Source organism: Esox lucius, chromosome 12 (genome assembly GCF_011004845.1).
Source record: "Esox lucius isolate fEsoLuc1 chromosome 12, fEsoLuc1.pri, whole genome shotgun sequence".
In the NCBI taxonomy this organism is placed as follows: domain Eukaryota; kingdom Metazoa; phylum Chordata; class Actinopteri; order Esociformes; family Esocidae; genus Esox; species Esox lucius.
This window is the reverse complement of record NC_047580.1, coordinates 4,639,359-4,656,999: the sequence shown is the minus strand read 5'-3', so window position 1 is coordinate 4,656,999 and position 17,641 is coordinate 4,639,359. Positions and strand designations below refer to the sequence as shown.

The 17,641-nt window shown below is 41.7% G+C and overlaps 1 protein-coding gene across 3 annotated transcripts; it reads right to left on the bottom strand.

Annotated features, from left to right (window-relative positions):
- Nucleotides 1–1,831: 1,831 nt before the first annotated feature.
- Nucleotides 1,832–12,135, bottom strand: arih2 (ariadne homolog 2 (Drosophila)). Of its 3 annotated transcripts, none has more exons than XM_020051842.2 (16): nucleotides 12,009–12,121; nucleotides 11,144–11,173; nucleotides 10,243–10,714; nucleotides 10,094–10,161; nucleotides 9,935–10,007; nucleotides 9,691–9,832; nucleotides 9,296–9,417; nucleotides 7,788–7,897; nucleotides 7,513–7,630; nucleotides 7,365–7,415; nucleotides 7,226–7,247; nucleotides 6,921–7,072; nucleotides 5,985–6,128; nucleotides 5,665–5,733; nucleotides 4,490–4,606; nucleotides 1,832–2,403 (listed from the first exon to the last, which is right to left on the bottom strand). In XM_020051842.2, exons 3-16 carry the CDS (start codon nucleotides 10,504–10,506, stop codon nucleotides 2,332–2,334), a joined length of 1,524 nt encoding a protein of 507 aa, XP_019907401.1. In that variant the 5' UTR covers nucleotides 10,507–10,714; nucleotides 11,144–11,173; nucleotides 12,009–12,121; the 3' UTR covers nucleotides 1,832–2,331. The 3 variants fall into 3 exon arrangements, with proteins under 3 accessions (XP_019907401.1, XP_010894121.1, XP_010894120.1); XM_010895819.4 differs by having other exon boundaries at nucleotides 11,149–11,173; XM_010895818.4 differs by lacking the exon at nucleotides 11,144–11,173 and having other exon boundaries at nucleotides 12,009–12,135.
- Nucleotides 12,136–17,641: the final 5,506 nt, after the last annotated feature.

The window sequence follows — 17,641 nt, the reverse complement described above, 5'->3', positions numbered from 1 at the left end:
TAACTTCTTATTCTGGAAATAAAACTATTGTCATTTAGTAGAAGAGCCCATACACTTCATTTTTTGTACGGTCCCTCCGTACGAATCAATCCCACCACATGGCATTGCAAGCAATATGCAACAGCTGAGCTACATCAGACACTGGTGTGCAATGAACAACATCAAAAGTTAATTCGACAGCAAACCATGCTTTCCTTTAGTTCCCTATCCAGTTTCCATATGCTACTTTAAGTACTTGAGCTGACAGAGAAACCCAACAAATCAATGTAAAGGCAGATTTCAACACAATGCATGACAAATACTGGGGGTAAATATATGGTGGAAATATCGGGTACTAGGATTAAAATAGTATCTTTCCACAAGTGTATTTAAGCAATAGGGCACAAGGGGTTGCGGTATTTGTCCAGTAGAGCTGTTCTTAAGCACGATGAATCGTGGAAACAGCTTAGCAATGGTGTAGACAATATAAAACAAATCCCGAGATGACTTACTGCTATTATAATTCGGTTACTAACACAATTAGAGCAGTATGCATGGCTATTAGCACATCAGCATTCAAACCTCCCCTGATTGTTTTATAAATATAATAGGCTATTCAATCTGTATGGGCCTTCGTTGAGTTTCACAATCATGCACATCTATATGCACCGTAGCTAAAAATGGGATGTGCTAGAAATGCTGGAACACTGTATACACTACAAATTGAGGTATCAGTCTACTCATTAACACACGCCAAGGTTTACACACAGATTAGCATTTTACATGTTATTGCAGGCGTATGACTGGAAGATCCCCTACGTGTATTGGAAATTCATATTGAACTATAAGGGGTGTGCATCCATAAAAATGAGTATTATCCTACTGAACATTGCAGTTAATCCAAATAATGGAATATCTGCCCATATGTGGAGCCATCCCCAAATCTAGTTGGACTTCAAGACATTATATTTAATAAAAAATGTAACATTCCAAACCGGTTTAGAATGATCGAGTCCAAATATCGCAAGATTCTTTACATTACGACGTTTTCCCAATTGTAAAAGGGGTACTTTTATTTTGAATGCTAACAGGCAACTCTACACATTTTCCTCACGACATCCGACAGACCACCTTCCTTTCCGTTGTAGTAAAAATAAAAAAAGATATATCCCATTAAACTCACTGTTTCAATCAGCGTCACTTCCGGTCTTCGAAGTTCCAAGATTCTTGCAGTTGATCGGATGTACGCAAGATGGCGCGTTTAATACCGTTTTCCAGTAAGTTCCCCTAAAGTCTAGGGACCTCCCATAAGTAAAGTAGCGCACATAAAAGGGCAGAGGGCATTAGTCCAGTTATTAATACATCTGGAACACGATGCTGCCTATATTTGGAACTAGCAGACTGACCTGAATAAGCAAATGAGTATGCTGCAGCTCTATATTTCAGAAGAGGTGTCACAATGCATGTATTGTGGAGCCTAATGTTTGTGTGAAGGTCAGTTTAATATTAAGGTTTATCTGAAATGTGGAGAATAGGACCTGTGTCTGGGCAGCATGAGACCTAAAAGTTAAGCGCTCTCTTTACTAATTTAAGGTAGGTCATCTAAAAAAGGTCTGAGTCAAAGGGTAAACACATTCTCAATCTTGTCAAAGCTGGGGGTTGTATTTGCTCCTCTTTAGTCAGGCTGAATAAAACAGGGTAGTACTTTAGTCCAGTAGAAATGTTTGATTAAACATATTGCAACTTAAACTCCAAATGAATACACCAGTTGGGAGTCTAGCCAATGTGGTCTTCTAAGAACAGTAGCATGTGGGCGCGCATGTAGGTAACAATGAATTCACAAGAAACAACATCTGGTTTAAAAACTCTCAGTAACTCTATTTCTGTATTAATGTACAACCGTTAAATTACAGCATTTGTTTTTCTTTTTTTCTTTTTTTCTTTTTTCAATGATCTAGCTATCAACAGCCATGTTCCAGAAAAAAATGTGAAGAATGTAAGAACAAAGAAAGAGAAGGGATGAAGGACTGTGGGATCATATGGGTGGAGGCAAATTAAAAATTAATGTTTTGTTCTTTTGTTGCGGAGTGTTTAAGCATGTTTGTGTGTAAATGGTGTGTGTATGTGAGCACGTGCATGCTTTCTCATTTCATAGTGTAGTGTGTATGAACATGGCATTCCTGACCACCAATCGTAATGGGGGGGGGGGGGCATTCTGAGACCTTGTAGCAGATAGAGCGCTTAATGAGGGATAGGTTGGAGAAAGGGTGAGTGAGGGATATGTAGACAAAGGGAAGGAGCGTGAAAGAGAGGAAAGGGAAGCTGCTGGTGCTTTGGGGTAGGATGAAGACTTCAGGTGTCGTGGAAATCCTTCAGCAGCGTGCGTCTCCTCTGCTCGGCAATGTGCATCTGATTCTCTAGATCCTGAGAGAAACAGAGTGTTATGAATGAGTTCAACTCCTAACACACGGCCTATAATGAACAAATACACTGCCTAGAGTAGTACAACCCTTTTGGGAGTCCATTCAGATTTCCCAAGGCGAGCCATTACACCCAAATTCCGTTGTGCTCCCAGACACGCATATCTTCATCTGAAATCCTCAATGTGTATTACTATGACAATCTAGTATAAACCAGGTAGTTCAAACCCTGAATGCTGATTGGCTTAAAGCCATGGGATATGGGGCATTACTTAAACGGTAATGCCCCATAAATCAGTTGTGTTTTTGGAGTTGGTAACCAGTTTCTAATAACAATAAGACACCTGTGGGGTATGTGGCATATTTTTCCACAGGAAAGGGTTTCATTCAGGGACTCAACGTTGAGTTGTGCCAAAGAACACCCTACAATCTTGGTCATAAAGCACATCTTGCTTACGAATACATTTGATATGGTGATATGATCATTCAATGTCCACACAGACCATCTACATAGAACCCTTTCTGCAATGTCCCATCCTACTTCTATTCACCAACAGTGTGTGCATCCTGATGCTATTACCCCGACCTAAAGTTCACACCCCTACACCTTTTCCACATTTTGCTGTGTGACAATTTTCCACACACACCTTTAGAAATGTGCTAAATTATTGAAAATAAAAACCTGAAATCAAGTATTCACACCATTTTTGAGAAATAGATATTGTAGATCTAATAATTACCCCCCAAAATCCTGGAATATCGGATCACTGTCTTATTACATTTACCGTTAAAACAAGAAATCCACTTGCTCTGCAAACAATGAGTTGCAAAAGCCATACTATACATTTTCGGACTACAAATAGATTTCTTGATATTCCTCCAAGATCGCTCATCAACGACAGAGTAAATAAATCCACAAACGATCTAATCGAGGATCTAACTCAACACTGCGAACTCAAGAAATATGCAACAAGAAACTTGCATAAGTGGCTCTCCACCAAGTTGGAAGTATTCAGACTGGATACCTAGTCTGAGGTACTGTGCACTCTAGATCAGGTTTTCTATAAGGTCTTTGTATTTTGCTCCGATTATCTTTCACACAATACTGACCAGTCTCCTAGACCCTACGGCTGAAAACATACAATCCCATACACGACGCTCCTACTACCATGCTTCACAGCAGGGATGGTAATACCAAGGTGGTGAGTGGTACCTTGTTTTCACCAGACATAGCTCTTGGCATTCAGGCCTACTAATTGACATTCTTCTTTACTATTTCAGAGTCTTTCGGGCATCATGTCATATGCCATTTACTAGAGAGTGGCTTCTGTCTGGTCACTCTACCATGGGCCTGATTGATGGAGTGCTACAGATATGGTTGTGTTTCTGGTATGTTCTCCAATCTCTGCATAGAAACTAAGCTCTGTCAAGATTGGCCATTGGATCATCTCACTACCCAAGGCACATCTTTCACAGTTTTAGTTTGGTTGGACAGCTAAGTCTAGGAAGAGCCTTTGAGGTCCCAGACTTCTTTCACTTCACAATGATGGAGCCCACTGTGCTCCTGGGAACATTAAATGCTTCTGCATTCAGGTTTAGAACCTTCCCCAGATCTATGCCTCAACACAAGTCTATCGTGGAGGTCTACAGAGGGCCTTATTTTATTTTCGGGGGAGTGTGGGACCGATCAATTTAAATTTGCTGCAGTTGGACTCCAAGTTCTAAAGACATGAAGAATGATCAAAGGACAGTATACTTCAGAGCTCAATTTGGGACATCATAGCAAAAGGTCTGAACACTTGAGTAAATGAGATTTCAGTTTATCAATTTTCAATAAATTGGCACAACTTTCTAAGAAACTATATATTTAATCAATCAGACTCTTCCATAACAGAACATAATGAGTAGATGGTGAATAAGTCTGAATACATTGCCAAGTAATCTCTTTTTATTTTATTTGGTCGTGTCATGTTTTTACTGAGCAATGTTGCAAATGCAGCCCTAAGTAACACTTGACTCTATCATACTCTGTTACATTTGACAAAAACCTGCATCACCCCCCCATCTCCACATTCTCCCCGGTTCCTTACCCCTCGGTCATTGGCGCTCAGCTCCCCCTCACTCACTCTCTCATAGCTGTCCGCTCTCTCGACTTTCCAGGACAGGTTCTCAATCTCCGCCTCTAGCTGGGCCTGTTGGTACTCAAACTGAACAGGACAGAAAAAAAAAAACAGGCCAGTAACAAAAATAAAGTGTTACTTACGATAGCTGCTCCTTGCACATGAATTGATCTGATTAATTCAATGTAATCTTTGTAGAGAAGCAACCAGTGCCACTTTGGTTTAATGTGTTTCTATATATTTTTCTGTGGATCCTGCAACCTGTTCTGTAGTTTGCACACCCTAAACTGATCACTGAGTTATTGCATTAAGTACTACAAACATGATTGATTCCATCCTGACCATTTCCAAAGATCTGAACCATAATATCAGCGCAAAATGTTTTTTGTTTCTATAGCAGATTTTTGACACCTTTTTTTGACAGATTTTTTGAACATTTTAATGTTGTGGGCAGTTCTAAAACTACTATCCCACAATTTATTTACAATTTGTTAAGTCATATTAGGGCAAACGTGTTAATAACAGAAACTACTGGTGAAAATATATATCCAAGCATTTGGGGGCACAAAGGGATCAAATAGCATTTTCAAGAGATCAATAATTGAACCTGCAAGCAGGCGAGATTTAAAATCAGTCTTTCTGTTTTGGAACAAGGCAATTAACACCAAGAACTCCTAGGTTGTTTCTAAAAACGACAATGTGTTCGTAGGAAACTTTGCTGTCAAAATAAAGGAGGAAAACAAAGACACCCCTCTATTTAAACATTATTCATTAAGTGGATGCTTTTATATAGTGACAGTTCAAGTTAAAGGCATAGGTAAGCCAGCTAACATTTGTCTAACTAGCTAGATTTTCTAGCTGTTTTTCCAAACATCAGAAGGAACACCCGGAAAGATGTTTGCAGTGAATTTGTACCCGTTGAAAAGGTATGCTTCGAGTGACACACAGTGGGCATTCTAAGCATCAGCTGACAAGACAGTGCTGCAAACAGCAGCAAAACAAGTATTCTGTGGTGACTTAGTCATTGGTGAAGAAACGTTTCAAAAAGTAATGTGAAGAAATATTAAAAGGGAGAAAAAAGGGTTTTAAAAAACTTTGACAGCTCTAATATTCATTGAGCAAATAAACCACACAGACATTCTCACCAGTTTTTTGCGAGGACCGGACTCCATGTAGTAGGCGTAGGGGTACGTATACTGAAGTGTGTAGCGACACTGTGACAGACAGATAAAAGATTAGCACAACCTGCCAGTGTGTTGAGTACAGTCTAGTGCAGTAGGTCAAGTATGGACAGACACCCCATCCCACCATTGAACCCAACTTGGCCCTTGAGGATTTCCACCTACATCCTCAGTTTAACTACATTCACTCCAGTACAGAAATATGATTGTGTGTGTGAGAAGCCTTGTAGACTAGTGATAATGTATCAAGGTTCAGTCCTGTGTGACAGACAGGGCTGTGGTACCTTGGCCAGCAGCTTGGCAGCGTTCTGCATGTACTGCCAGTCTATCCAGGTGCCAAGGTTATTCATCACCCGCTCCTGGATCTTCTCCTGGATCCGCTGGTAAGTCTGAGCTTCCAGCTGGAGGCTCTTATTGTGGTTCTCCCACTAAAGACAAACATACAGTCAGACTGGATTAGAGAAACAAATACAACAACAAAAAATAACACACACCTTAAAACATACACAGAGCATGTTCTGGTTGATTCTGAGGATTGCCGTGATTGATTGTAAGATTCACATGTCATTTATCATGCATTTAAGACTGATAACAACTAAGAAGAGGTACAAAAGATTGCACCCAAATATGGTGTAGTATAGACACAACCCAGATTTTCCCAGGCAAAAATGTATTATGAAGAATGAAAAGAGCTCCTTCCAGAAAAAAATAATGATTATGTTGAAAACATGTTTGTGCAACGTCTTACAAAACTAACAATGTGTTTTCATCACAATTTCTTTTGGAACCACTCCTGTAAATGACACATCCACTCCTGCTTAATGACACAAAAATTAAGACCACAAAGGGCAGTCTCATTTCACACATTTTTGTGCATTTTTCGTGCAACACCTTTGAACTTTTTCAAAGATAGAAGGGGCAGGTGATGAGGAAGTTCAACTGAGATCAAACTACTTCACAACAAAGCCAAAGGAGGCTCAAAAAACTAAAATCTGTAGTTACAGTAAAACTAAAATGCTTACTAAGACACATAAATAAAAAATATTGCAGAAACCACTTCTGCGGCATTGTGTGACCAAGAAATAGGAACAACACTTGAATGCCCACAAAAGTTAGTAACATATTTTATTTGACAGAGCCTTATATTTTTTCTAAACATGGCTCTTGTTGACATTAGTGATACCAGCATGTGGTGCCTTTAGAACTGGTATACATCTCACCCTCTCAAAGTAGAAGAGGTATTTCTTGAGTGCCTCTCTGGCCTGTGCCTGCTGGCTCTGGTTGACGATGTCTGGGTTCTCCTTGTAGCGACTGCACTCGTAGTACTCACTCCCATGGGTCTTCCAATCACCCAGACACATCCAACAGAAGTCTACAGACATAGTAATGTGACATTCATTAAAGATAATAGGACCGATTCAAAAGGGGAGCATATGCGAGTCAGTTGAATAAGCTGGAGAAAAAAAAAAAGAATAGAAGATAATTAGGTGTAAAGCTATGAAAAGCCATTAATTAGGATACATACCATGTTTGCACTTGGAGCATTGCTGAAACAGAGAGGAAACAAAATACAATCAGACATTCCTCTAATAGATCCAGATATTTAGAGATCACTACTGCAAATGCCAAATAGCAAGCCCAACTTTGAAATAATGCTTACTCACCATGTGATTGCAGCCTCCATTCTTCTCAATGCAAATATTGCACTTAGGACACTGGGAAGACATTATTTAACATTATGCAAAAACGCAACTGAGAATACAGGAAAATGACATTGAATAGCATTTCATTGTGTGCCTGTGCCAGTCTTACATCTTTAGTGTGTGCACTGATGTAGTTGGCGGTTTCTGAGTCGTCTGCACATTTGGTCAGCCACCTCCGGATGGTGGGACAGTCGGTTGGGGCATGGTACATGGCGCGGCATTTGAAACTGAGGGCAAACGTTTATTACTGTGCGGCTACTGAAAACGTGAAAATAAACCGATGACAGAAGCACACAGAAAAACCTGAAAAGGGAAATATGTCCGGACCATGACCAGAACATGCACATCGGGGCCTGAGAGGCGTTTGTGCTGTGAGTGTCTCACCAGAACACTTCGTTGCAGCGAATGCACTGCACCCTGCGGGCCCGTGGCTCCTGCACTTGGATGACAATAGGGCAGTCTGCCCCTGGACACAGCTGCAACTGGAAGTGGCTCTGGAGAGGGACAGACACGTTGTGGAGGTTAAATTAATCTGCCTTATTTTAAACTTGGAAAACTGATGGACTGACTGGGCCTAAGGAACAGCAAGCAGGGTTCCCTGTAATGTGGTGCCAAAGAACAGCTCCATTATTATTTAGACAAGCAGTGTGACAAGAAGTGGAATGATTTGTTGCAACATGTCTCAGAGGCAGCATGTTATGATCTTAAACTCGTTTGGAGTTGCTGCAATTACATGCTCATAGCTATTATTAGATACCAAGGACATACGGAGAGCAACGATGAGCTGCTGTGGCCAAAATAATTCTAAACTGAATCCCAAAGCTCACAATGAGAAAAAATGCTTGGCTTTCTTTTGCGCGAGACAATGTTGGGCGATAAATTTAATTATCTTGGTTACTACTTTTTTGGCAGGGGTTTATATTATTGACAAAATAACAGTGTCTCATTGTCTTCTCAGCTAATTTCCAAGTACTGCCCTCCTTGGTCAAAGCACAAATAAAAAAATCTATCCACTAATCACATTTTTTAATAGTCTTTCCCATCTAAAGCTTTGTTCACAGTTCACGCTGGCAGTTTAAAGTGACTTAATTAAATACATTTTTGCCCCACATTCCAATCAGATTTGTTTCCGGCAGTCTGAACAGGCAAAAAACCTCTGGAAAACGCATATGTCACATCACATTCATGTGGTGTCAGATACAAAACTGAAATCTGGTTGTGTGACAATATCACTGTGTGACAGGTTATTGTTGGACATCATCACTTAATGACAAACAACACCACTCCTGAAGTCCAGTAACTATGACTACTACCATTGAACACAGACTTTGGGGAATAGAAGAATAGCGCTAACACGGGTTAAAACTTTCACAATTTAGTTATTATTACAGGACCGTAATGCAATTACTTAAGTTAGATTTTAATATATTTGGTGATCTATTTGTTTTGCGGCGATTTACTTTCACTGCTGAACATTTAGAAATTGTATTTTTAAAGTTGCGAAGTAGTGAATGAATGCGAACAGCTACACAGCATTCGTATCAGCCGGTAGCATAGCAAGCATAAAGAAACGCACATATGTACCTCAACAGGATGTTAAATACACATACAAATAGCACAAATGTAGGCACATTTTGGTGGGGGCAAACCTTTGCCTCAAGCATCGCCATGACATTGCCCTTGTTTACGTGGAGTTTTATTCATCACTAACACATCAATGTTAGCTCAGACCTCACTGTCCTACTGTTACAGAAATTAAGAGAAAATATAAATAAAACCAGGACAGACCCAATAGAGACAGACTGTTAAGACGGGACCAACCAATAGAGGGACTCAAGAGAAGCACCCACAAGCAGCCAGACAGACCACCAGAGACAGGCTGGGCCTCATACCTCCACATAGTCCCTGAAGAGGTAGCGTCTATATTTGTCCTTTAGCTCCTCGCCAGGCAGCAGTGGGAACACAAAGTCCTCGGGCAGTTGGAGGGAACAGTCCTGAGCCATACATGAGATGCCTGCAGATACACACATGGCACTTGAACCACTGAATTTGATGAAAACACCTGAAGCATTGAAGAAATGTACCTGGATAAAAGTATTAAAACTACACATGATATAACGAACAAATCCAAAGCAGATATCTGAATCAGTTGGCACATAAAAGCTAGGTGAATGATTATCCCACAAGGGGTCGTCTAAAGCCTATCATTTCATCAGCGTCAGTGTCTCTCATGAGCATGCGGCTGATGTCGAAACGCTGACGGACCAGCCCTAACACCGCTGCTTACCCACTCCCATCCCATCTTTGACGAGTACAGTGCAATGCTGCTCCCAGCATGCTTTGCAGAAGGAGTGCTGACAGGGCAGCGCGAGCAGGGCGTCCCTCCGAACCAGCTGCAGGCACACCCCACAGTGGAGGGAAGGAGGCGGCTGGGGACACAAAGAAAACATCACTTATTACGCACAAGCACACACACAGACATTAGACACCCGGATGACATGATGTCAGCCCATGATGCTCATAGTACTTACATGAACTGATCTGCAGGTGCTGCTGGGCTGGACGTGGGCCTCCGACAGCAACTGAGACGAGTTGGACTTGTATCTAAAAAGGCCAAAGCAGAGGTGCGGAAATGCTATTAGAACATTTGCATTATGAGTGGGTATGACTGGACTAGTGAGTGTTTTTACCTGTCCAGTATTTGTGACACCTGCCAGTGAAAGTGCACAAGGACCAGTTTGGCTACAGCAGGTAAAACCTGTCCAACGAGAAAATGAGACATAATTAACAAAAATTCACATCCACCTCAACTACCCCTCAGACTGCCCATCACACACACCTTCAAGATGGCAGCGATATTGTTGACCTCCTCGCAGATAACCTTCTGGCTCTCCCTGTAGGTTAGGCAGGTAAACTGGTACTCCTCGGGGTCGAACGAGTCTGCCCCCTGCTGCTCCACATCTCCAGCCACACCGTCATAGTAGTCCGCTATGTCCCCCTGGTCCTCCTCGTCACCCCCATCGTCATCATCATCCTCCTCAGAGTTGACCCCGAAGTCGTCCTCATTGCTGTCAGAGGCCTGGCTGTTCATGTCCACAGACATTCCCTGGCAGAGACGTCTGGTCTCTCTCGGTGGGACTGACTGACAGCTCTACGGCCGTCTGCGCCACCAGGGGAACTACAGCTCCCAGAGAATGCTGTCCCACGAAACTAGCACGACACTGCTCAGCAGCAGCGGAAGAAACAGAAAAAGTTGCACTCCCCGTCTTTCATGAGGAACCACAGAGGTGGATGGCCAGAGAGGAGAAGAACTGGAAAGCGAGGAGGGGAGAGAAGACAAGAAGGGAAAACACTTGATAGTGGTTTAGAGTATCAAGAGATGTACACTGACAAGTTCTATGATAAAGAAGAACACTAGGTCAGGGACATGATGTTTGTCTTAGTTTCACAGGAAGGTCAATGAAACTAAAGTACTCCACAGTGTATCTGGAAAAGATAATGCTGTCTCTTTTATTACCCAGTCACTTGTGATTCACAGAGTTAAGAACGGTCAAAGCTTTATATAAACTTTAGATTGATGTACACGGAGGCTTTGATTGAATAGCACCTGTACGTCGCATTACCCTTAGGATGACTTTCTTATGCTAGTTACACTAGACAAACAGTAAACACGTGCGGGATACAAAACACGCTTAGTGGCTTATGGCAAAGATTTAAAGGATTACATGACCAAGTTTTACCGTACAGGAGAGGCTGTAGGACAGTGGGCACTGGACCATCCGCGTGACATACACAGAGTAAAAAAAATAAAAAGGAAAACTTGATAAGCCAACTAACTTCTTGCATTCTCAAAAATAACTCCACGTAATACCTACAACGGTATTATTCTCGTTATGTCCTATATGATATTTACTCCTGTGCTTTTTTACGACGCACTTTGTGACATGAACATAAAGACATGAATCACTGTAGTACACAACCAGAAGTTTTAATGTGTGACTTGCAAAATCGACCTGGCCTCAGCCCAGGTCACAACCGGTGCCAGACGCTTGTTCGCATTCCCTTCATTACTATTAATAGTCACATATGCGCGGAGACATAAATACAACCATAGAATTAACTTGCTGTGTGATTACTGTGGCCTACTTCATACAAAGTGGGGGGATGGGTTCGGGACAAATAAACATAAACATGACTACAGCACTGCACAGTCAGTAGTTCGTTTATGTGGGCATCAACTAGCCTAGCTACAGCTAACGTAGTAACGACGTAGCTAAGACAGCTATTGTTTAGTTAGCAAAACTGCTAAATAATATAAATTAGTCTTAACACCCCAGCAAGAGCAGTATTCCAACTAAATATTTTTATAATCCATTAAATACCTACCCTACCCTAAACCTAGGGGAGGTAGAAGAACAGCTGTGCCATTGTTCCACTGACTCTGGAATTCAGCTGATACGTAACGAGTCGCTGACCCCCATAGCCGCCGCCTCACACTACCCCGAGGATTGGCATGTAAACAAGGCCGCCTAGGGCTCGTGAACAAACGAAAATGCCTTATCGTCGGCAAATCCCTTCTAACCAAATACACCTGCCTTTACTTACCTTCCGGACCGCGTTGGGTCGCCTTGCAACTGAAGTCAAAAGTGCTTTTATGAAACAGAATCAACTCTGACAAGCTCGCCAGTTAAACGGAAGACTGTAAGGACACAGATGATCACAAAATGCGTCATTTCCGTGTCTTCAGCAATGACACCCATTGGGCAGTTGTCTTTGTGAAGGCGGGACCAAAACAGAAATAGAGTGGTACTGTAAAACTGACAAATGAAAATATATTTTAATTATTTGTTCTTCAATAACTAATAAAAACGTCTAACAAATAGGAGCAGTGCACAGAGACACACTGGAACAACGTTTAACAACGTTTAGGTACTGAATCTAACCAGAATCATTGCATCAACAGTACATTAATCAGTAAAATGGGAACATACACTGCTCAAAAAAATCAAGGGAACACGTAATCATAACAGTATAACACCAAATCAATTAAACTTCAAGGATATCAATCTGTCCAGTTAGGAAGCACAAGCGATAGTGAATCAGTGTCACCAGTTTTGGTGCACATGAAAGTGACAACAGGTGCACTGGAGAGGCAACAGCAAGACAACCCCAAAAAAGGGAATGGTTTTGCAGGTGGTGGTCACAGACAGTTGTTCGCTCCTTATCCTTCCTGACTGATTCTTCTCTAGGTTTATGTTTTGCTAGTGTCCTTGTCTCTACCGGTAGCATGAGGTGGTACCTGCAGCCCATTCAGGTTGCACAGGTAGTCCAGCTCATCCAGGATGGCACACCCATAAAAAGTGTCACCAGAAGGTCTGCTGTCACCCAGTACAGTCTCAAGAGCATGGAGGAGATACCAGGAGATGGGCTGTTACACAAGGAGAGCTAAACTGGGACGTAGACGGTCACCAACCCAGCAGCAGGACCGGTATCTGCTCCTTTATGCAAGGAGGAACAGGAAGAGCACCGACAAAGCCCTACAAAATGACCTCCAGTGGGTTACTGGTGTACATGTTTCTGACCAAACTGTCAGAAACAGACTCCATGAGGGTGGCATGAGGGCCTGACGTCCTCTAGCGGGACATATGCTCACAGCCCAGCACCATGCAGCTCGATTGGCATTCAGCAGAGAACACCAGAATTGGCAAGATGTTCTCTTCACAGATGAGAGCAGGTTCACACTGAGGATGTGACAGACGTGAAAGACTCTGGAGACGCCGTGGTGAACGTTATGCTGCCTGCAACAGCATCCAGCATGACCAGAGTGGTGGTGGGTCAGTGATGTCTGGGGCGGCACATACTTGAAGGGTCACACAGACCTCCACGTGCTAGCCAACAGTACCATGACTGCAGTTAGGTACCGGGATTAAATACTCAGACCCATCGTCAGACCTCACGCTGGTGCATTGGGCCCTGGGTTCCTCCTGGTGCAGGACAATGCCCGGTCTCATGTGGCCAGGGTGTGTAGGCAGTTCCTGGATGACAAAGGCATTCATGCCATTGACTGGCCCTCACATTCCCCAGACCTGAATCCAATTGAGAACCTCTGGGACAATATGTATTAGTGCATCCAATACCGCCAAGAAGCACCACAGACTGTCCAGGAGCTCACTGATGCCCTGATTCAGGTCTAGGAGAAGATCTCCCAGGACACCGTTGTCTCATTAGGAGCATGGCCAGACATGGTCGGGAGTGCATACAGGCACGTGGGAGCCATACACTCTACCGAGTCAAATTATGAGTTGCCGTGATGAAATTCAAGTTGGAACAGGCTATGATTTCAATTGTTAGATTTTCTGTGATTTTCCGTTGGTGATTTTGGTTTCCACTGACCGTTGTTACGTCATTGTTCTCATCGAATTACACAATGTACAGTAAAGATTTTGATCTTTAACATATTTTGTTCATTGAGACCCAGTGTGTGATTTAAGTGTTCCCTTAATGTTTCTGAGTAGTTTATATAGCAACACTTTACATGACAGTCTGGTTTAAATAACTGGACAGAAATCAACCACTAATCCCTGTGGCTGGGATTAAATTAAAAAATCTGAATACTAATACTAAGGGTGCATTCTTGTCTGCCTTTCCTTTGTTCATGCTGGAAGACTAAATCTGAGTATTATCGCTGACCCTCAATCTCTGATTGGTTCAATTAACTCAAGGATCCCACTGATCTTTCCTATTCGACAGAATTTATTAAGAAAATGTTTGTGGTAAATATATTATGATAACTGAATGTAGGTTAGTATGAAGTTTGTGAGTTTGTAATTTTGGATCTTGGTGCTCTCACAAATGTATGACTCAACACTTCCATTAGGGTCAAAATAACCAGAAAAATTATTAATAGAATGGGAATAAAACATCTAACCATTGAAATGTAGCTGGTGAATTTATGGATGCCTGGCGCTGTGATGTGTTTGTGTTCCGCATGCGCTATTAGTGAAAGTGAATGATAGGACAATTACAAAATTTAAAAAATGCAATCGTAATGAATTTCATTGAGGTTCTCCACTGAAAACATAACTATGTTTTTGATTGCCCCTCTTTCTAATTGCAACTTGTTTTTCACCTTATTTTTGCACAAACATTTTGATCTTCAAACAATAATATAATATTAACTAAATGTCTGATTAAATAAATAATACACAATTTGTATACTTATCTATGTGATTTAAATTATGTATATGTTATGCAATAAAAAAATGCACCACTCTAAAAAAGGATTTGAGACTTTACACCTACTATGGCCTGTGCCACCATCTTCCAATAGCCTACTTTTTGTATAATCTCTATTGTCACTGTGGAGGAAATTTGGCCCACTCTTTCATGTAGAGCTGCTTGAGCTCAATGAGGTCATGCAACAACATGTCAAATGGGTTTAAGTCAACACATTGGTTGGAAAATCAGCTGAGTAACCTTACGTTAAACATTTTGATGCCTGTTAAGCATTTCAAATGCTCAATAAAATGTAAATGTTTTTGTTCAATGTAAATGTTTTTCACAATTGTGTGTTTTTCGGATATGTTCATTAACAGAGATGTTCATCTGCTGAAGCCTAACATAAATGCAAAAGGCGAAGTGCACCTGGGTCATGGAGCAAGACAACATTTCCACCAAAACCCAGTTGTGTTGTTTTGGCAGGAAAAACAAAGATTTTTAAGAGCTGCAAATGCTGAATGACCCAGGAATGTTCTAGCAATGTGAGAGAATTATCCACAACTAAACGAGGTGTTGCAGTCATGGAAAAATTGCTTAGCGAGGGTACAGAGGCAATAATTTTTTCAATTGAAGGCACTGTGTTTCGTATCTATTCATTAAATATGTTTCCTTTATTATAAGCTTTTGGATGAACATCTAAAAACATTAGATGACAAAAATATGCTAAAAAAAACCAGCAAAACACTGAAGCTGCCTTTTTATGGAGACAGTTAGGTCTGGAAATATGTGGACACTGACACAATTTTCATAATCTTGTTTCTGTACACCACCACAATGGATTTGAAATGAAACAACCGAGATGCAACTGTATTGCAGACTTTCAGCTTTAATTTAAGGGGTTCCATTGCATGGTATTGTAACCATTTTCATACACAGTCCCCTTATTTCAGGGGCTCACGTAATTGGACAAATTAACCCAATCATAAATAAAATGTTAATTTTAAATTCTTTGTCAAGAATCCTTTGCAGGCAATGACTGCTTGAAGTCTTGAACACACAGACATCACCAAACGCTGGGTTTCCTCCTTTGTGTTGCTTGCCAGGCCTTTACTGCAGCTGTCTTCAATTGTTGTTTGTTTGTGGGTCTTTCTGCCTTAAGTTTTGTCTTCGGTAAGTGAAATGCATACTCGATCAAGTTGAGATCAGGTGATTCACTCGGACACTGCAGAATATTCCACTTCAAAAAACTCCTGGGTGGCTTTCACAGTATGTTTTGGGTCATTGTCATTCAACTTCGCTGAATTTGGCTGACTCTGAGCAGACAATACAGTGAGGGAATATTTTTATCCCCTGCTGATTTTGTATGTTTGCCCACTGACAAAGAAATGAAGTCTGTAAAATCCAGAAAAACGCATGTCAATTTTTTTTTTTATGAGTGAAATAAGTATTTGATCCCCTCTCAATCAGAAAGATTTCTGGCTCCCAGGTGTCTTTTATACAGGTAACGAGCAGAGATTAGGAGCACACTCTTAAAGGGAGTGCTCCTAATCTCAATTTGTTACCTGTATAAAAGACACCTGTCCACAGAAGCAATCAATCTCCACCATGGATTCCTATCTCTCCACCATGGCCAAGACAAAGAGCTGTCAAAGGATGTCAGGGACAAGATTGTAGACCTACACAAGGCTGGAATGGGCTACAAAACATCGCTAAGCAGCTTTGTGAGAAGGTGACAACAGTTGGTGCAATTATTCACAAATGGAAGAAACAGAAAAGATCTGTCAATCTCCCTCGGTCTGGGGCTCCATGCAAGATCTCACCTCGTGGAGTTGCAATGATCATGAGAACGGTGAGGAATCAACCCAGAACTACACGGGAGGATCTTGTCAATGATCTCTAGGCAGCTGGGACCACAGTCACCAAGAAAACAATTGGTAACACTACGCCACGAAGGACTGAAATCCTGCAGCGCCCGCAAGGTCCCCCTGCTCTAGAAAGCACATGTACAGGCCCGTCTGAAGTTTGACAATGAACATCTGAATGATTCAGAGGAGAACTGGGTGAAAGTGTTCTTGTCAGATGAGACAAAAATAGAGCTCTTTGGTATCGACTCAACTCGTTTGGAGGAGGAGGAATGCTGCCTATGACCCCAAGAACATCATCCCCACCGTCAAACATGGAGGTGGAAACATTATGCTTGGGGGGTGTTTTTCTGCTAAGGGGACAGGACAACTTCACCGCATCAAAGGGACGATGGACTGGGCCATGTACTGTCAAATCTTGGGTGAGAACCTCCTTCCCGCAGCCAGGGCATTGAAAATGGGTCGTGGAAGGGTATTCCAGCATGCCAATGATCCAAAACACACGGCCAAGGCAACAAAGGAGTGGCTCAAGAAGAAGCACATTAAGGTCCTGGAGTGGCCTAGCCAGTCTCCAGACCTTAATCTCATAGAAAATCTGTGGAGGGAGCTGAAGGTTCAAGTTGAAATCCAACACTACTGTTGTTTGCTCTTTGGGGTTTAAGGCCGGGTGTCTCTGTAAAGCACTTTGTGACAACTGTTGTTGTAAAAAGGGCTTTATAAATACATTTGATTGATTGATTGAGTTGCCAAACGTCAGACTCGAAACCTTAATGACTTGGAGAAGACCTGCAAAGAGGAGTGGCACAAAATCCCTCCTGAGATGTGTACAAACCTGGTGGCCAACTAGAAGAAACGTCTGACCTCTGTGATTGCCAACAAGGGTTTTGCCACCAAGTACTAAGTCATGTTTTGCGGAGAGGTTGAATACATATTTCACTCATTAAAATGCAAATTGATTTATAACATATTTAATGTGTTTTTCTGGATTTCTTTGTTGTTATTCTCTCTCACTGTTCAGATAAACCTACCATTAAAATTAGAGACTGATCATTTCTTTGTCACTGGGCAGGAGATCAAATAAATGGTTTGCACCTTGTAGTGAATCCTCTTTATTTGCTCTCGTGAGGTCCTCTCTTCATGGTCGACTTGGATAATGTT

What these genes read in the sequence shown, in the direction of transcription:
- arih2 (XM_010895818.4), bottom strand. Translation starts at nt 10,506, where the DNA reads ATGTCTGTGGACATGAACAGCCAGGCCTCTGACAGCAATGAGGACGAC. An exon ending in GTGTCACAAATACTGGACAG is followed by an intron (nt 10,008 to 10,093) that starts GTAAAAACACTC and finishes TGGCCTTTTTAG; the next exon opens with ATACAAGTCCAACTCGTCTC. An exon ending in CAAAGATGGGATGGGAGTGG is followed by an intron (nt 9,418 to 9,690) that starts GTAAGCAGCGGT and finishes GTGTATCTGCAG; the next exon opens with GCATCTCATGTATGGCTCAG.